The following is a 20,105-nucleotide window of genomic DNA, read 5'->3' as shown; positions in this document are numbered from 1 at the left end:
TCTCTTCCCTGTTCCTGCTGCCATGTGGAGGTGGGTTTCTCCTGCTGGGAGAAGCAGCGCCAAGCAGAGGAGCTGGGGTGATCGGAGCATCCCCCAAAATGCCAAGGACTTGGGCTGGCTCAGACAAGAGCAGTCAGGGTTCACCAGTTTTGTAGGGTTACTCAGCTGCACGCATGCTTTCCATTTTCAAGTCTCCAAATCTCACCAAAAGGTCAGGGCCCGGCTGCAAATTCATCTCAAGGCTCTGCAGTGCCAGGAAACATCCACCTCGGCCGCCTTTGCCATCACATCCCAGTTGGAAGCAGCCTCCAGCTGAGCTTTCCGTGCTCTGGGGAGAGCAGAGCTGGGTCCCAAGCCACTATTTTGGGTCCCACCCCGGCAGGGCCAGCTCAGCCACTGCCAGGGGGCTTCGCTGGCACACAGAGACACTTTGCTGGCCATGGCTGGGCTCAGGAACAAAAGCAGAGGCTGCTGCCTGAGCAGGAGGCCCCTGAAACCCAACACGGCCCGTGGAGGGACAGGGGGAGGGGAGCACTGCAAAACCCCAAACCCCACCAGCACAGCAGGGCTGGACGAAGGAAAGGTGTGAAGTGCCATCAGCTTCTGCATGCTCGGCCTCAGGATGCTCACAGCAGGTGGGGAACAGCAGAACCAAGCCTTCCTTTACAAGAGGAGGAGGAGGAGGAGGAAGGAGCCTTCTTCCCATTTTCCAGGCTTGCAGCTCTGCAGCCCATCTACCAAGTAATTTATTCATAGCACAGTAACCTCAGGGGGTCCCAATAAAAGGCCGGAGCTGGCCTCATTGTCACAGCTGAGGAGCACAAAGGCTCCACGCACCTCCAAGGACACCGACAAGAGCCAGAAACGCCACCGCAGCCCCCCTGCCCTCCACAGCTCCTCACCCCGCTGCCCACGGAGGCACCCTGGTGTCGCCCAGCTAATTGGCGCAATTAATTCTGCCCCACGACCCAGGCTGCTCGCCTGGCACCGCCGCTGAGCTGCGGTCCCAGAGCCCAGAGGGAGAGGCGATGCCACCTGCCAGCCCCGCCGAGGCACGTGGGAAAAGGAACAAGCACGCACCCAGCCGCCTTTTCCCCTTACGTTCATTAACGAAGGCATCCATTAACGACAGCATCAAAGCACAGCTTCCCCTCCGAGGCTGCGCAAGCTCGTTTGATAGGAATCTCACGGAGTTTCAGGAGGAAACTGCCTCGCTCCCCCCATCTGCCCAGATTTGCAGAGTCCCCATCCATAATCAGGGGCTTCTGTTTCCAAAAACCTCCAGCCCTGGAGCGCGCTCTCCAGCCAGCAAAACTGACACGAGCAACAGCAGAGGCAGGTGTCTTGCTGTCACTCAGCTTAAAACTCAGCTAACTCAGCTTAAAACAAACTAAAAATTGCACCTGGTGCTGACAGAGAGGCAACATAACCCAGCAGCAGCAAAAACCCAAGCAGCACCGACAGTAAAACCCCACTGACACCCCAACGCTAACTGCCCCACGGCCATGCAGCAGCAAGCACTAATTACAGACACGAAAATGCACAAAGGAGCGTCAGAAAACCGCACTTTTTCAGAAAGCAAAGCTCCCTGCAAGCCCCACAGTTAAACTCCCCCCTTCCCCATAACCCGTTCCAAATTCCTGACCCCCAGAGCTGCCCCACGTTGCTCTTACCTGCAGGTGCTTGAAGAGAGGTCTTTGCTAGCAGCACGGCCAAACCTGCAGGCTGCTGAGCCCATGAGCCCTCCAGAATTAGGGCAGGGGTCCTCTGCAGGAATAATCCCCTCCTCGTGGTGGCCAGGTCTTAATGAGGGGATGGGGCACACCTGGAGCCCCCTACACCCTAACAAGGGAATGGGGCACACCTGGACCCCCCCATGTCCCCCCTGTTGCTTGCAATGCCCCCTTGTCCCCTCGTGTCCCACAGCCACCCCTACTCCCAGTGCCAACACCCCCTTGGGGCTGAAAATGTGGGGGGATGCAAGAGCTGGTACAAGGAGCCGCGAGCTCTCAGGAGGGCTTTCATGTAATCTCTTTAATACTGTGTAATACTTTTCTTTTTAAAATACAGTATTTCTTGAGGTAGACCATTACAGTTCAAAAGCATTTCTTTTTCAGACATCAATAAGACATGAATTAAATACTTTCATGTACAATATGTTGCAAAATGAGGTAGAAGTGGTTACAGAGAGTGTACAAAGTCAAATATGATAATAATAATAATAAAAAGTCTTCAGGAACCCAGTACCCAGTACCACTTTTTGGAGGCGATGGGGAGGAGGCGGCTCCCGGAGCGGCGTGTCGTACCGCCTGGCACCAGCCTCCCCAGTAATGCCCTTTGCACACGTGTGCTTCAGTGGGAAACTGCAAAAAAAAAAATGGGGAACCCCCCCAAAAGCTGGCTCCTTTGGCATCCTGAGCACTGGGAGGGTGAAGCCGCCGCTTGGCCCCGCGCCCCCGCCGAGGCTTTTCCTGCTCTGCGTGCGCAGACCCTGAGGTTCGGGAGGGAGTTTGCCTCCCAAGCACAAGACGTAGTGCTAAAAAAATGACTTTTGAACCGAAAAACCCCACCAGCCCACCCAACTACGCGAGGCCGATGGGGTGGTGACGGAGGCCAAAGGGAGCGGCTGCGCCCACGGGGGGAGGCGAGCTGAGGTTTATCCAAAAAGCGGTGCTGGCGACAGCTCTCAAACTACGGCACTAGCACTCCTTCCGTCGAAGACACGTTACTCCACCAAACACTACAATAACAATGTTAACAAAAACAAAACAAAACAAAACAAAATCAAAATAAAATTATGGCATAATATATGTGAAAAGCACCCAAAATACATTCAACTTTCATCTTTGTAACAGCTTCAAGTTTTTTTTTCTTTTCTTTCTTTCGTCTTTCTGTCACCCTTTTTGGAAGCAAATGCACAAGACAGCTTTGTCCTAAGACTGCAAACCCTTCAAATCTCTTTTTCCTTTTCTGAGAAGATAAAAAGAGTTTTTAAAAACACATTCTTTTCTTTTTTTTCTGAGGTAATTCTTTTCCTGAGTAGTTAAAAAGAAAAACAAAAAAATACTACATACCTTACAAAAATAAAAACGAAGTCTAGTATATTAAACAATCTACAGCATTTTACTCCAAACCCCTGGGTTCTGCAATCCCCCCCCTGCCTCCCCCCTCCCCGTGCTGCTTCCTCCGGGCCGAGGGCATCACTGCCCCGGGGCATTTCTGTTGGAAACAAGGAAAAATAATGGAAACTCGAGCCTCTGCGAATAGGCACGGGGCTCTTGCATCGATCAGATTGGCGGAAAGCCGAATCCCGGCGCGCCCCCGGCCCCGCTTGTTGCGTCGCTGGTCTGGAAGCGGCTGCCCGGGGAGGTGGGCGAATAATAAATAGGTTATCCTGAGTTCAGTGAGCGACTACTTCCAAAAAGCGAAGAACCAAACCAGCCCAGTCACGTCAGAAACCATGAGAAAGAGGTACGTTGGTTGTCGTTGGGTCTTCCCGGGGAGTCTCTCGCGGTTCGGGAGGTGGTGGCCGGTCCCCCCCCGGGCCGCGCCGTCAGTGCCTGGACCCGTACATCTTATCCCACTCTGCGAACAAGTCCAGCTCCTTCTGCGAGGTGGCGGGGCGGACCTTGCAGAAGGCCTTCTCAAAGTCCTTGTAGGAGGTGGGCTGGATCTGACCCGGCAAGCCGTGCAGCGTGGTGGCCCCGGCGTGCTGGCAGAGCTGGATCAGCTCGCCGCCCGAGAAGCTCTCCGTGTGCTGCACGAGGGAGGCCATCTCCCGCTCGCTCAGGCAGGAGCCCTGCTGGGCCAGCACATGGTGGAGGATCTGCCGCCGGGCGATGCTGTCCGGCGGGGAGATGTAGAAGCGCTTGGCGAAGCGCCGGTGGGAAGCCTCGTCCATGCTGCCAGGCCGTGAGGTGGTCCCGATGATGACCACGTTCTGCTCGGCCGAGGTAGCTATGTTGTCCAGGTAGGAAAGGAGCTGGGACTTGAGGTTTCCAGCCTGGCCACTGTCCTGGGCCACCAGCAGGGACTCCGCCTCGGTGATGAGCACCACCGAGGGCTGCCGGCACTTGGCCACGAAGAAGACGGTCTGCAGGATCTTCTCGGCTTCGGCTTTCCAGGTGGAGAGCAGGGCCGTGCCGCTGAGCTTCAGCAGGGTGGAGCCCAGCTGGGTGGAAATGCAGCGGCTCAGCAGGGTCTTCCCCGTGCCATGTGGCCCGAAGAGCAGGATGGTGCGGGGTGGCCGGCTTGCCCCAGTATAGGCGCCGGGCCGCAGGATGGGCCACACCAGCTCCTCCTCGATGGTGGCCTTCACGGACACCTGCCCGGCGATGTCCGTCCACTGCACAGGTGGCCCGCGCTCCACAATCTTGGTGTTCACCAGCTCCAAGACCAACGGGTCGATGTTTTTGGGCTGCTCCTCCACCGGTGGGCTGCCGAAGACGGGCGCCTTGGGCGGCAGCCGTAGCGGGAAGGAGGGCCCCAGCTCGGCCGCCCGCTCCCCATTGGCGAGGGGGGGACTAAACTTCTCGAAGGGCTCTGCCGGCCGTAGCGGGGCCTCCCCGGTGCCATAGGGTGGCGAGACCATGCTCTTCATCGGCTGCCCGCCATACTTGCCGCTGTGTTCCTCGGTGCTCCCCGCTCCCGCCGGCCGCTTGCCGGCACTCGGGAACCCGTTGCCCCGGCACTCGCCGTTGTCCGACATGGGGTAGGGGGACTTTGGCTGCTCGTAGCTGTATTTCCGATACCTGCCCTCTGCCTCGTCCTCCCCGCCGGAGATATCGAAGGCTTTCCTCTTCAGGGCGCCTGCCGCCTCGGTGCCCAGGGGTGGCACGGCCAGGGGGGCCAAGCCAGCCCCTTGGTAGCCATACGCTGGCACCACGGGCGGGCGGGCAGCAGGCGGCGGGGCCGGGAGCGGGGTGGGCGCTGCGATGCCCGAGGGCAGGTAGGAGGCAGAGGGATGGGGTGGGTGGATGGCCCCGTAGCCCGGCTGCGGCGCGTAGCTGCCCGAGGCGTAGTTGTAGACGGGGCCAGAGGAGCCGTAGCCTGGCACCAGGGCGGACGAGGGGTGTGTGGGCTGCAGGAGCCCCGAGCCGTGCAGGGTGGGTGGGTGCGGGGGGGCAAGTGCTGTGCTGGGCTGGGCGCAGTAGCCAGAGGGCAAGTAGGTGCCGCCGTAGCCTGCGGGGTACTCCTGAGACGAGCCCAGCCCGCCGGAGCCGGCCGCTCCTCCGCACGAGTTCCCGGGGTAGATGGGATCAGCGAGGTTGGCGGACACCACCGGGGAGCCGCCAAGCCCCAGCGGTGCGCTGCCAGCGGGGACGGCGGGTGGCACGACTGCCTTGGCACCAGGGAGGCCATCGTGGATGGGGGTCAGCGGGTAGGCGCCGTCAGAGCCGTGTGGCACGGGCCAGGGCTCCCCGTCCCCCTTCTGCCCGTTAACCGGCCCGAAGGCGCCATCCCCGTAGCTGCTCAGCGCCGGGCGCTCGTAGGGCGCATCCAGCACCCCTGAGTACTTCTCGGCGTACCTCTTGAGGAGGTTGGAGGCGGTGAGCGCCGAGATGTCGTCGTTGGCCCAGGCGTAGTTGAAGCGCTGGCGGGTGCTGGGGTACAGGTCGGACTTGTGGGCTGGCGAGGAGGTGGTGGAGGAGACGTCAAGGTGCTGCTCCGGCCACTGGTTCAGGGACTGGGCATGCTCTGGTGACCAGTGCATCTTCGACAGACCTGTGGGACACAGGGCAGAGGTAGGGTGAGACCAATGAAAGAAGGACAAGCGCCTCTCTGCACCCAAACCCCACTGTACCACGCTGTCCATCTGGACCACTTTGCACCTCCCAGCTCCAACCATATGCTCTGAATTATGCACCTCCCATGTGAAAATCCCCTCGACCACCCTCTTGCATCACTAATGCAAAAATCTTGCAAAACCAACGCAAAAATCTTGCACCACTGATGCAAACACCCCCAAGTACCAGCAACTGCAAGGGCTTCAAAGAAAGCAGCCAGTTTCGACAGCCACGTCGCCCAACAGAATGCGACAGCCACGGAACCAGCCCGCGCCCTCGGGACGCCCACCTCCACCTCCAAAAGACCACTGGCAGCTCCAGCCCCTGCATCCCGCTCCCGAAGCTGGGGCTTGCTCCCTTTATTTTCCTGGGCCCAGAAGCCATGAATTGGCTGGCCACTGCAAAGCCAGCATTAATAGCATATTAAGGCACTCGTGATAATTATAATGCATGTAGTATTAATAGCACATTAATAGTGTTTAGCATATTAATAGCATGAAGAGAGCTGGGATAAAGCGCAGACAATGCGAGCAGCTCCACGCAGCCCCGTGCATCGAGCACGGCTCCTGCCCATGGAACAAAGCCTGGGTGGGAGCTGTGCAAATTCCAGCTTTCCAAGGTGGCCGGGGGCTTGCACTGCACGCTTGCACACGCACGTGGGAAGCAGCCCTTCCACCTGGGCTGAGCACAAGCCTTGCCAGCATCCCTCTGCTCAGCCGCTCGCACTGGTGCCTGCTGGCTGTACGCGTCCCCACCAACATTTCTCGGCAAAGGGGAAGACAGAAAAGCGACGGCCAGCACCCAGCCCTGCCACGGCGGCGTGCCCCATTGTTATCTGCGTGCGGGTCCCCCGCGCCCCCCAGCAGCCCCCCTGCCCTCCTGCACAAAGCCGCAGGGACGGCTGCAGCGGGAGCGGGAGGGACCTCGCGCACCATTCACCGCCGCGCTCAGCCTTTAAGCCACTTTGTGACCACAGCACAATTAGATTACTTAATGCTTTAATTGACTTATATGGCATTTGTACTTCCACTTTGGATATCAAACTTACACAAGAGGATTTAAATGGCGGCTTTGCGTGGCTTTATCCGGCATCCTCCCTGCATTTACTTGCCATTATTAAAGTGCTACCGATAGATAAACGTTCAGACAGAGACAGCTAAGACAGCCTGCGGGAAAGGGCCCTTTTTAATGAGCACAAAGGAGAACGCTTTCCAATAAACCTTTGCTCCCGCAGCAGATTTTCCCCGAGCTGTACATGGGCTCTGGCTGGGCAGAGAGAGGTGGTGGTGGCCAAGGGGGACTTTTCCCCTCTGGCTGGGAGCAAAAGGCACGAAGAAGCTATTAAAAGGAAAAATGAGGTTTGGGGTGAGGAACAAAACATTATATATATATAATTTTTTTTTGAGGACGCTAAAGCACCAGGAGTTTCCATCCTCGTTCCATGCTGTGACACCAGCCAGGAAACCCCTTTCTAGGTCAGGACCCCAGTGTGTTGCCAAACTGCAAGAAAAAGCTGTTTCTGGCCCAAAAGAGCTTCCAGTGGTGAGATCCCGTGGGTGCTCGGAGTGGCTCTGGCACATGCCAAGCCACATAGCAGCGCCTCTGTGCTGGAAACCCAGGGCAGCAAAATGCATCTGCAAAGGCAGGGGCACAGGGCCAGGGGGGACACATGGGGGATGCAAATCCAGGGATTGCAGCTGCACCAGGAGCCAGGTACAAACCCAAAACCGGGGTGCAACTGGCAAATCCGGGCAGTGCTAGCTCGATTTCCCAGGAAAACACCCCAGCAAGGATAAGCACAGTCTCTGGGTTATTTCTCCAAGCAGTGCTCTGCTTTTTTTCCCTGATATCAGCACCTGAAGCCTTTGGATGCCAGCTAAGAGCTGGTTATCTAAAAGCAAGCACAGAGCTAGGAATTTTTGGATGCCTAAAGCGACCCCAAGGTTGGCGGCTGGCAGCCCAACATCACCGCGTGGGCTGTGGCCGGGGCTGGTCCTCTGGCTCCATCCCCAGCACCGAGCCTCGCGGCAAAGCAAGGGCGAGAAAAGGGGCAGGGGGGGCCCAGGGGTCTCCCTGGGCACGTCAACACAGCCGTGCATCTGCGCTGCTGCCAGCAGGAGACGTTCAGGGCACCGCTGCAGCGAGAAAAGCAAACAAGAGCGTGAAAAGACCGAAAACCGCTTCCATCTGACCCCTTTAAACATGAGCTGCAGCCGCGAGATGTAAAACCAAGCGAAAACCCCATCACACCCTTAAAAACCCGACCGCCCGGCGAAGGGGGAGGGCTGGCAGGCCCCGGAGAAGTTGTCAGGGGGCTGCAATGTAACGTGAATGAGCTCTCAGAGCGGGACAGATGTTTCAATGCTCCCCTTGGCAGTGTGAGAAAATTACTGTCCAGTGACCAAATGGCACGGCCGGTTCCCACCCTCGCTGCTGGCCCATTATCTAAAGCGCAAGACAAAGGCGGGGAGGGGGGGCTGGGCAGGGGAGAATCCTATTGTTCCCTCCCGCCCTAATTATGGAAATCTTGTTAATCTATTCAGCAGCAACTCTGAACTGGGCTTTTGTTAGGGGGCTTTTTAGCCGCGCACAACCGGGGCGCACCGCCAAGGGTGTCCAACCACTCGGCCTTGGGGACGGGGTGCTCTCCCCGACGCTGTCCCCCCACCCCCCCAGGAAAGCTCACGCCCAGCGATTTGGGGGCCAGCCACAAGGCTCTGGCCACACCGGGCTCCCCAGCATCGTCCTGGTGTGGCCGCCTTTGTTGGAGGCTCGCGGTGTGGCCACGGCATGGCCAGCACCCACGGCCCTCGTGCACAGAGCAAGTGGCGGATGCACGGATGCTGTGGGTGTAAAGATGTGTGTGCGCGCTGTGCCTGTGTACACATGCAGGCGTTGCTGATGCTCATGCATAAAAACTGGGTGCAAAACCAACGCAGGTGAATGACATGAGGCAGAGCACGCTGGTGGCAGCAGCAACCAGCTCTCCCCAGAGGGATCAGCAAGGGGTCGAATGGATTTGGATGGCAAAGAAGGGGACAGAGAACACGAGAGCAAACTGGCTTGAGCTGAGGAAGCGCTAAAGCTGAGGTTTAAACCCAGCCAAGACCCATGCAGGAGCAGCCCCAGCGCTGCGAGCGCTGGCTGTGCCTCAGTTTCCCCCTTGCTCTGCTCAGCCATTCCAGCTGGGTTTTGCTCATACTGCTGCTGCCTTCCTGGTTCATCTGCTGAGGGCTCCTTGTTCGTGGAGGATCTGTGCTTTTGAAAAAGATTCTGGGTAGTTTCATTATCGCCGCACTGTCCGCAGCAGCTTCTTGTCCTCAGCCTGCCTGGGCTTTAATTCCCCCATGTGAAAACTTTGGGCCCAGAGGGAGCAAACCCAGCTGCTGGGGGTCTCATTTCTCAGCCCACCTTTCACCAAACACTTCCCACAGCCCTTACGAACGCTGCTAACACAGATCTCTTCTATCAGGTGCACGGGTTTGCCACGCGGGATTTTGCTATCAGCACCCAGAGCTGCATCCAGACAAGAACCTGGACCCCCCTGAGCCAACAGCTCCACCGCTGCAGCTGGATTTGCAGCACCGAGAGGGGCTTACATCTGTGCAGAGAGGCTCCGGGTCTTGCAGCGTGCCTCGGCACTCGGACGGCCGTTGGGTTTTCGGCCACGGTTCAGCGCTTTGCTGCTCGGAGCTGCGGGAGACGCGCTGCTTTGCTGGAGGCTGAGCAGCGCTAAGAGCTTCAAGGCGAAAGGCGAGGCAGAAAAAAAATGCAGGAAGAGAGAACAGACTTTCCCGACTGCCCAGCGCATGGGAGGCCGCAGGAACGACTGTATTTCTTTTAAATGAGGCATTTCCTGATGATCTTTTTTGGCTTCTGCTGCGAGGAGCTCGTCCTGGGTTGGCTCACCCCTGTCTTACAACCGCAGCGTAGGCAGAGCGCAACGGCATTACGGCGAGTCAAACCCTGGCAATAAACGAGAATTATGACACTCGCTATGGACCAGGGAAACCTTTTAGCATCGATGCTGTAGATCCCAGCAACATTTCTGCACGCCGGTGTACACCTTTCAGCCAGATCCTGGTCATCTCCATGCGCTGGTGGGTCCACGCCAGGTAAAGCAGCGGGGCAGGGACCCCTGCCAGCCCCAGGCTCAAGCATCCACGCTGCCCACTCATATATCAAGTGCAGAGCAGCTGGACATCAGGACGAAACGGAGACCGGCCAATGGGCCACAGCCCATCTGTGCTGCTCCATGACCCATCCAGCAAATGAAAAATTAATACGTGTCCGCTCGGCCTGGCAGCAGCTGAGCATCACCCATCTGTCAAGGCAGGACCAGAAACTCGCCGCTAAATGTCACGGGAGGAAACTGGATGCATGGGGTGCCCCGGGAGTCCCCAGAACCAGGGGGTATGGGCAGCAAAATCGGGATATTATTAATAACAGGCTGGTTCAATAAGTGGTTTGAGGAATTTCATTTCCTCCCCCAGACATTGCTTCTCATCCAGCAGATGCTCTCCTGCCCTAAAAGCCCTCTTTTTCCATAGGAAGTTCACTGGGGAGACATTTCAGCAGTGACCTCCTGGTAGATCCTTGCTTGAAGGACAGTTCCCAGGTAGGAAGGAGGTTTTTAGTAAAAGCTTCATTGAGCGTTTAGGTCATCAAAGTCTGCTATCCTCCAAGGTGGTCTCTGGGCAGGTGCCCAAGGTGCAGGAGAAACCTCAGCTTTCCTGGAGAACAGGGCTGTGGCCCATTGGTGCTGCTCAGGTCCCTTCTGGGACTGAAGGCCTGCCCCAAAATTTCATTCCTTGATGCCAGGCAAGCTCCCCAGGGCCAGGCTTGGATGCAGCACATTGGGCCCAGCCCATTTTCCAAGGATTACATTAGAGAGGAAAATCCATTTCTAATCAGCAGAACAATTTCCCCAAGCAGACGTGGCCCCATAAAAAGGTCAGGGGGTCAAACGGACCCAATTTGCATGCAATCTGCATAACAAGGGAGGGTGGCGAGCATGCCCGTGAAGCACCCGGTCCTGGTCCCACATGGGCAGCGGGACTTCACCTCCTGCTTCTGCCCCAGCCCCGGCCGGAGGACACGGCGAGGCGCGGGCTCTGCTTCTCCCACAGGGGCTGTCAGCAACCGCTGCCATCTCTTCCCTCCAGAAATGTGCCAGGTGGAACAGTGGCACCTGCTCCCTCCTGGAGGTTTTGGCCCTGCAGGTTTGTGGGGTCGACAGGAAGATGTAGGGATATAGTCCGGAGGCATCTTTCTGCCACCTCCTGCTCTGCTGCTCCAGAAGGCACTCAGCGAGGTGCTGTCACCGAACAGACGGAAGCTGCTCTGAAGAGCTTCTTGTCCTGACCTCGCTCCATTCAAAGCCACTTACTGAAAGACATCAGGACATGCCGCACCCCCCCGTCGTCCCAAAAGAAGGGTGCTGTGAAAGGCAACACGGATGTAACGCGCCCTCTGTGATTCTTCCCTTCCTGCTGGGGCTCCGTGGTGCCAGCAGCAGCAGCAGCACCGTGGGACCCTCCTGGTGGGTGGGATCCTCGCTACGCCCCAAGGAGCAGAGCATAAGCGTGATGGGGCCGGACACAGCCCTGGGTCTCTGCTTCACTGCCATGGATGTGAAGGGGGAATAACTCCTGCGCCACTCGCCAGCAGGACCCGCTGTGCCCAGTCCTGCATGGAGCAGAAGCGGGTTTTGGTGCTCGGAGCGGCAGAGCGGGCACGGTGCTCGTGCAAGCAGTGGCACAGGGCCAGCAGCTCTCCTCGTGCTGTGCCGTGGCGATGGGTTCCGGGAATTCCCAGAGGCTGACAGAGCCTCCAGAGGGATTTTGCAGGCTAGAAGTCCCTAGCTTGCAAGTGGCAAAGCCCAGAGGCTGGCATGACGAGGGAGCAGCACGGGCACAGTCGTGGTCCCCACCGGGCACTAGTGCACGCGGTGCCGCTGGCCGACGCAGCTCAACCTGTCATGGGCCGGCTCGAGGCCTGGATTTTCTTTTTGCATTTAAAAATACCAGGGGGAGGAAGGATTACAGCAAGGATCGGTGCTGCTGCACCCAGGGAGCCACGGTTTGCTTTGTGCCCAGCACCGTGTGCGCACCCAAGCCTCGGACAGACCCTCTGCGGTCTGTGAGCCCGGATATGTGTGTGAAACCCAGAAGGTTGAGGGCGATTTTCAATATTCCCCTTTGCAAGAAGAAAGCACCACGGCTATGTTTCGTTTTCCCACAAGCACTGAGCAGTTTTGGACACTGCAGCGCCCCCAGTCCCTTCACCCAGCCCAAGACCTCTCCTCTCCGGGCATTTTTCACGCTGCAGCTCCAATAATGAACTCCCCCGGGGGTCAAAGCCAAGCCAGGAGCCACCAGCCCAGGTCCCCCCCTGCTCTATCTGCTCCAATATCTTGGCTGCAGCCGGGTCGTGGCTGGAGGCTGCGGAGGAAGCGGGAGCGGGGCTGCAGCAGGGAGATAATTTGCCGCGTGCACCGGAGCCTGTCGCAGCGGTAGCTGTAACGCTCCAGCTCATATCCTCCACGGAACGAATCAATCTTAATTAACTCTAATTCTGGATAGCCTCCCTGCCCCATCCAGCGCCTTTAGAAACGCGGTTGTATTTTCTGCCTCGGTGCCTTCCCCAGGCAGCACGCTCCGGGGGGAATTGAGCAAAAAAATCCTCTTTTACCGCTGCATCTCCATCCTCTCGGTCCCCTTGTGCCTCCGTTCTGTGCCTGGCAGGAAGGCAGACCCCAGCCCCAGCCCCTCTTTTACACTTTCCCTTGCTTCTCGGAGCATCGCGCACCGCAACGTGTCCGGCCCCGCTCGCGCAGCGCCTTGGGGGAGGCCTCTCGGTGCCTTTTGTTTTCACAAGCCTTTTGACTCGCTGATTCTTTTTTAAACACCGCCCCAGCAGCCTGAAAAGCAGAGGTCCCTCCTGCACTCCATTCACTAATGGATTTTCCAGAAGTTCCCTTTTTGGGCTTCTTTCTTTGCTGACACTGCTGCCCTCATCCACGCCGGAGGCTGCATCTCCCCTCTGCAATGCGCCTCTGCTTGCAGGGACGGACGGACGGACGCTGACTTTGGGGACCCACGTGCTGCACTCGGAGCAGCTGCCCCTACAGCCCCCAAAGCTTCTTGCACAGTTATTTGCCTTATCGTTAAAGCAGGGTATGAGCACCTCTGCTAGTTATTACACGTTAGTGCATTCCTGCTCAAAAAAAAAACCAGGTTAAACGACAACGAGTTGGGAATTCAGCCCCAAAAAAGGGAGCTCTTGGGGATGGCAGGTCCGGCCTAACACCAGGAGGCTGAAAATTGCTGCTCCAGACCCTGCTACACCCCAGGGGAGGCCTCACCCCCAGCCCCAACGGCAGCCTCAGAGTGAAGGCAGCGACGCTCCCCGGTGCTGGGAAATCGGGGAGAAGTTTTGAGCCGCACTGGCTCCACGCAGCCTCCGAGAGCGCATCGATCGGGCAGCGCCGGGCCTGTCTCCGAGAGCTAATCCTAGGGCAGAAATAATTCATTTTCCTCCCTTTTCAGCAGCCACTCATTAAAAAGTAATCACCTTGTACGAGGAGGATATGAACAGCCCAAGGTCAGATCCATAATTGCGTTATTTCTGGAGCACATACCTGGCTCGGGCGACCAACGGCCACGTTCTGACCCCAGCCCTGCTGCCCCCCCGGGAGCCGAGCCCTGCCCCACTGCACAGCTTGGAGCTGAGGAAGAGGAAGATGAAGGTGGAAACGTCTCGGCATCGGCAGCCCTCTGCCAGTGCTGCCCACCAGCGCACCCACATCACACTACGGGGACGTCGCTCTCCATCCACCCCAAGCACCCGCAACACCTAGGGGGGGAAATACTATTTATTTTCACCTTGCTGGCACTTGGCTGTTTTATAAGCGTGAAGCTGCAAAGCATAAGATAAAACGTTAGGTGCAGGTGAGAAAATGCCAAAATAACAGGCGGGAAGCTGTGCTGCTTGCACCAGCAGCTCTGCCACCCGCAGACCCAAGCGCTTCTTGCATCCAGCTCGGCTGCCACATCCCTGGCCCCTCCTCGCTGCCCAATTCCCCAGCTCCCAGCCAGCACCAACATCCTCCTCCTGTCGGGACACACGGCTGCAGCCTTCACCCCGAGCACAGGGGCTGCCCACCCCATAAATCCACTTCCTGCATTCCTCACCCCGGTAAGCAGGGAGCCCTGGGGGCTCATTCACACATGGAGCCGATGACGATGACGGGCACCTCAGCACACTCTCGGGTTACTACAAACCCACCCAGCACATAAAATCCTTCCCAGCGCTGTTATTTATTCCCCTGGGCACCGGAGCTGCAGGCGAGGAGCAGGCGAGTCCCTGCCTGACAAACAGGGGCCACGAGGTTTAGCCCGCTCGCAGCACGTTATTGTTTCAGCAGATTTATGCTTGCAACATGTGGCCTGATTCAGCATTTCGAGGGAGGAGGGGAAGATGCTCTGGGAACCGTTTGGAGCATGGGGCTGGGATGGGGCTGGAGCATGGGGGACGGGATGGGGATGGGACAGGGACAGGGATGGGACAGGGACGTGATGGTCCCAGATCTGACCGAACTATGCAGAATAGGTAAGAAAATCCCCACGTCTCAGCATCGGAAGCAGGAAGGCTGCGGCAAGGTTCCAGCGCTGGGCTTTGTGCTGCCTGATCACGCAAGGCCAGCTCGGGATCCTGGAGTCACCGCCGGCGACATTGGGAGCAGGACACGGAGCGATGCCCCAGGCAGGCAGGACCTGGCCATGGCATTCGGGACAAGCCCTTCACAACCTCTCTAACACCTCGCGCACAGCGCAGGTTCCCAGCACATCGCCCCTGGCATTTCGTTACACCCCTCTGCAGCCACCGGTCCCCTCACCACCAAGTACCTGCACACCACCCCGTGCCGGGAGGCGTCGGGATGCGGGACGCAGGCGGGTGCTCTGCGGGTTCCCCCCATCGTGAGCACCCGCTGCTGCTCCCCTGCACTCATCCTTTCCACCTTTCCTTCGCAGAGGAGCATTGCTGCATGCAGCCCTTACAATACAGGCGGTGGCAAAGAAGGAGAGGAGCCGGGGCTCGCCGCAATCCCAGCTGAAAATGTCCCCTTGCATCACGGAGCTGCCACGTCCCCGCAGAGGACGAGGCACAAGACAAAGCCGTCCGGCAGCTGCTGCTGCCGCTGCTTTTGGAGGCCTAAAGCAACACGAAGGGAGATTAATGACAGCGAGAGCAGCTGAGCTGCTCAGCCACCGGCCAGGGGACGAGGGGACCCAGGCTCCCGCGTCCCCTGCTGCCACGAGTCCCTTCCCAGCTCGGTGCTGCCGCACCTCTCATCTATTTACACAGCAAATTCTTTGTCAGGGACAGCCTCCTCTTATGAGTTTGGCCAGGGCAGGAGAAAGGGGCACTTATTCAGCTATTATTCAGCTTTTTTTTTGTAGGCAAGACAAGTGTGGGTTAAAGTGCAATTTGTCTTGACATTAGTTTTCACTTTCTTGGGGGAAAAAAAAAAGGAAAAAAAAAAAAAGTGGCTCTTTTGAGGGAAAACACTCGCCTGGGCACCGCAACCCCAGCAGCCTGGGGATGCCTCTGCTGCTCCTGGCCGGTCTCCAAATGGCACCCAAAATGGGGGGGTCTTGGTCCAGAGCTCGGGGCCCTGGGCACCTCCGCAATGCAGACCATGACGGCATTGCTGTAATGTAATAAACTCGCCCAATTTTTCCTTGATTGAGTTATCTGCGCTCGGGAGAAGGCAGCTGGAAAGAAAAACGTGTAATTTGCACCCTGCCCTGCTCTCAGATGTAAGTCAGCAACGTCCGTGAGGCCTTGGCCGGGTTTATTAGGGCCCCCATAAAGATCAGGGGTTGCTGATAAGCGACCCCAGGCATGCACCACTGCAGGAAAAATTGTGCTAGCGATCTGTACAATTTAACCAACATTAACTTCAGCTGATGACAGGCCACAAGGCCAGGAGAAAGACTTTACAGCAGCCTCGTTACACTGCAAAATAAACTTTGCTGCAGAGAGCCGGTGCTGACTCGAGGCTGTTGCTGCCGTGGAGGGGAAGCTGCGAGCCCTGGCACCGGTGGCCAGCACTGGAGCAGAGCTGGTGGCCAGCAGCAGCATCCTCTGCTGATGAAGACAGGAGGAAAAGTGCTGCGGGGCCATGGGATGAAGCTGCAACCTTTCACTTAATGGGGAAATAACACAGCACCTGAGAAACCCCAAAATGGCCACGAAAGGGGTGTAAGTCCTTCTCGCCATCCCCGAGCAGGAGAACAAGCTGAGTCCAAAGAAAAACCAACAGGAGCCAAAAAAGTGGATGGCCAGCAGTGATTGCAGCAAGCAGCAATGCTGGGAACCCACAGCAGAGGTGGCAGCACGGGGACAAACTCTTCCTCCACACTGGGAACTGCCAGAGCTGGGAAGGAGAAGATGGGAATTTCCTGATCCCGCAATGGGAATTTTCCTGCTTGATGCTGATAAAGTCTGGTTTGGGCCCAGCGCCATAAACCCGAGCACAGCAGCAGCGGTAACGAGGTTTTTAGAGCATGGGCATGACAACGGTGCTAAAAACCTGCATTAAGTCGGGTTCTCCTCCCAGCCGGCACGGGCAGGAGGAAAACTCGGTGCACCGGAGCACGGGGACACGCACACTGCTCACACCCTAGCAGCTGCCTGAGGGGCCAGCACGCCCCAAGAGGGAGAAAAACATCTTTGTTTGCCATAAAAACCTAGAAGAGAAGGTTCTGCCTCGCTGGCACCCGAGCTGGGGGCTGTTTTCTGCAGCTGGGGGGAGAGGGAGGGAACGCGCCGAGCAAATGAGATGCTCTGAGCCACGAGGCTCAAGCTTTGCTGCACGCTGCAAAATTACAGCTGACATTTGGGCAGATGTGCGGGGATCTGCCCCAGGATGACAAAGGCAGCGCCCCAACAGCCCCCGCCACACGGCTGAGCCCTGCTTCGAGCCATATAATCAGTGGAGCTCAAAAAATACAGCTGAAAAGTGTTTACAATGGCATAAATGCAAGGGTCAGCCTCACGCAAGGGTCACGATCGCTTCTCCAGATGCATTAATGTCATCTCGGAGAAATTCCCTTTAGGAATCCACAGGCAAAGCCGGTGTCCCTGCATCCACTGCCAGGAGCTGTGGCTGGAGGCATTCCCTTCCCCTGCACACAACTGGTCTGCAGGGAAGAAAGCAGAGGAGCAGAAAACCCAGGACAGCAGAAAGACAGAAGGGAAGGAAGGAGCACATCTGGCCATTTGCAGAGAGATCTGTGGCTGGCATTTGTACCCTCAGGAATATCTCCTCGACTGGGAGGATACAAAAAGGATGAAACATCTGCAAACACCCGCGAGACACAGCACACACATCCAGACTCTTTCCAGGAATTTTTAAAATATCGCTAGGAATCTCATCACTACGAACATAAAGCTGTGCACAACTGTTTGATTCCTAAATTGCTTCCACTGAAGCAGGACCTGACGCTGGCTTCAGAAGGGATCGCTCCTCGAGCCTTTTTTGTTTACCTTTTCTGATGGAGGAGGAGGAGGAGGTGAATGGGGCGACCCCACGGGCACTGCCCCCCCGGCCTGAGGTTAGGCCCTCGGGGCTGGACTCGGGCACCCAAAACAACAGCCTGGCTTCCAGCAGCTACCGAATCCCCTGGACGGACACGGGGTGAGGACCCCAGATTTTCATCCCGCTTATTCAAACGCCTAAACACAGGTCTGGGAGCAGCCTGGAGTGGGCATTTGTGAAAATCGCAGCCCCTGCTTGTATCAGGCTGTACAAACACGGAAAGCATCCTCTGGATCATCTCCTGGCAATCAACAAATAAAGGCAAACAGAGCCTCAGCCACGCAGGGGGAAGCACGTTGCTGACCAGAGGCATGGAGCTACGAACGCAGACACGAATTTCTGCTGTTTCTTTCAATAAGCCCCTCCTGAAGAGTTTTCCTTATTTCTGAAGACCTGGTGAAACCCGCCTCGGAGCCTTCTCAGCGTTTATTCCACGTTTTTAATTGGGGAATTAACCCTGGCAGGATGGAGGAGGAGAGAAAGCGTTTTGTGTTACAGGACCGTGGCGAACCGGCACCGAAGCGAGGATGTTATTAAAAACCCCAACTCCGATGTCAGGAGGAAGAAAAAGGCCGGGGGAAAGGGAGGGAGGAGAAAACACCAGTTCCAGATAAGCAATTGTTAACATGATCCATATGGTACACAACTTGCCTTTCTGTTTAACCAAAATGATAATGGCAAAAGGAAAGAATGCGGAGGGGGCTCTGCGGGAGAACAAAGGCGGCTGCCTAAACCCTTCCCTGCAGCCCGGTTAAAAGAAAACTAATTGTGAGAGGGGCGAGCCAGCGCGCTGCTCCTCCGCGGGCTAAGCCGTGCCGAAACCCCACCCCGAGCCCTCTCCTTCTCCTCTGTGAAAGCTTTAAAAATAAACCGCGGAGCGTTTGGGAGAGCGGCGAGTTACTGCTCCGTAAGTGAAACTGCAGCTGTCAGCAATAAAAAAAAAAAAAACACTGACAAGTATTAACACGGACGTTTTCATAATCAATAATAAACTTTAAATGTAAGCTGCGGCTCAGAACCATCACTGATGTAAACACCAAGTCCATTCCGCTCAGATCTGTGATGAATTCAGGCCGGGGTGTTTATGTTATTGCAGGATCCCGAGGCTTTCCAAGGAACACAATACAGTATGTGCCATTCATTATCCCCGGCAGTCCCCGAAGAGAAAATGTCAACACACTTCTGCTAAAGAGATCTAAAACAAATGTTTAATTTGATAAACAACTTCTGGGCCTCGGACCCCGCAGAAATGCCTGATGCAGAGCCACCACGCACACGAGCCGCACGCTGGCACCGCGGGAGAGCCGGACCCCAGCGCCCTGTCATCGCCGCGCGGGCTCCACGCCACCGGGGTGCAGCTCTGGCAAATCCTCGATTCCAACGCACGAAACCAGCAGCAAATCGATTCCCAGCCGTTACTTCTTGTACTCACACACCCTCTACAGAGGCTCACAGCCCACCAGCAACTCAAGGTCTCTTCTAAATTCACGGCGGCACCTTCGCAGCCTTGCAATCCGCTTATTGCAAAAAACCGGGCTCCAATTAATGGGAACGTTCATTTTTATTACAGCGGGGTGGAATTAAGCGGGATGCAAACGTGCGCTCGGAGTCTCCAGAAACAGGAGGCTGTGCGCTGGAAGACACCCTACAAAGCTATTTAATAACCTTTCTGCCTTTTTTTTTTTTTTTTCTCCCAAGAGCCTTTTGTCCTCCAAGTGGAAGAAGCACACTTAAAAGAAAAAAAAAAAAAAAAAAGGAGCAGAAGCAGCACCAGAAGCTGAAGCAGGCGGCAGAGGAAGGGCTCGCAGCGCCGCGGCTGTTTTGGTGCGGGCGCTTGACGTGCGGCGGCGCGGGGGCGCGCATTGTTTGGGGCCGGGACCCCCCCGGGACCCCCCCGGCCCCCCCCGGAGCCCGTCCCGTTCCCTCGCGGCTCCCCGATTTTTTATTTTTTTATTTTTTTGAGGGGGGTGGGTGAAGAGGCGAGGAAGAGGGCAACGGCCGAAGCAGCGTGGGGAAGGAGGATGCCCGGTGCCTCTCCGCCTCCCTGCCTCCAGCAGCGCCAAATTCGGCCGGTTTCTCCCCCCAAAAAAACCCAAGCTCGGCGGATTCCTCCCAGAAAGGAACGGGCGGCCCCGAGCAGGGCGGGGGGGGGGGGGGGGGGGGGTAGTGGGATGGGATGGGGTGAGATGGGTGGGAGGGGGGGGAGGATTAGGGGATGCTTTACCAGGAGCCGCCCCTCGCCCTATAACCCCCTCCCTGCTCCCGGGGCCCCCCCCCCCACTCACCTCCTCATACCGGCGGATCCTAACGCAGCCCGGCGGCGGGCGGCCGTGCGGGGGGCCGCATCCTGCCCCGCTGCCGCCCGGACAATGCGGGGCGGCCCGCGGGCGGCGGGGGCTGGGGCCGGCGCTGGGGTTGGGGCTGGGGCCGGCGCTGGGCTGGGGCTGGGGCCCCCGCCCGCCGCCCACTGCCCGCCCCCGGGCGGTGCTGGGGCGGAGCGGGGCGGGGGGAGAGAGAGAGAGAAGCGGCCCCCAGGGGGCGGCGGGGGTGGGGGGCGTTTGGTGGTGGTGAGGGGGGGAGGACGGGGGAAGGGAGCTGGGGTGGTGCTGGAGAGGGGCTGGGGATGGATTCGGCCGGGGGTGGCCTGGCACAAAGGTAGAGGTGCGGGGAGGAGGCGGTGGAGAGGAAGGATTGGACCCCACTGGGCACCG

The 20,105-nt window shown here is 57.6% G+C and overlaps 1 protein-coding gene across 1 annotated transcript; it reads right to left on the bottom strand.

Annotated features, from left to right (window-relative positions):
* Positions 1 to 2,019: 2,019 nt before the first annotated feature.
* FIGNL2 (fidgetin like 2) lies at positions 2,020 to 19,834 on the bottom strand. Its single transcript, XM_040539712.1, has 2 exons — positions 19,680 to 19,834; positions 2,020 to 5,724 (listed from the first exon to the last, which is right to left on the bottom strand). Exon 2 carries the CDS (start codon positions 5,711 to 5,713, stop codon positions 3,554 to 3,556), a length of 2,160 nt encoding a protein of 719 aa, XP_040395646.1. The 5' UTR covers positions 5,714 to 5,724; positions 19,680 to 19,834; the 3' UTR covers positions 2,020 to 3,553.
* Positions 19,835 to 20,105: the final 271 nt, after the last annotated feature.

The sequence above is a fragment of the Cygnus olor genome, chromosome 29 (assembly GCF_009769625.2).
Source record: "Cygnus olor isolate bCygOlo1 chromosome 29, bCygOlo1.pri.v2, whole genome shotgun sequence".
Taxonomy (NCBI): domain Eukaryota; kingdom Metazoa; phylum Chordata; class Aves; order Anseriformes; family Anatidae; genus Cygnus; species Cygnus olor.
The sequence above is the reverse complement of the archived record's forward strand: the minus strand, read 5'-3'. Positions and strand labels throughout refer to the sequence as shown.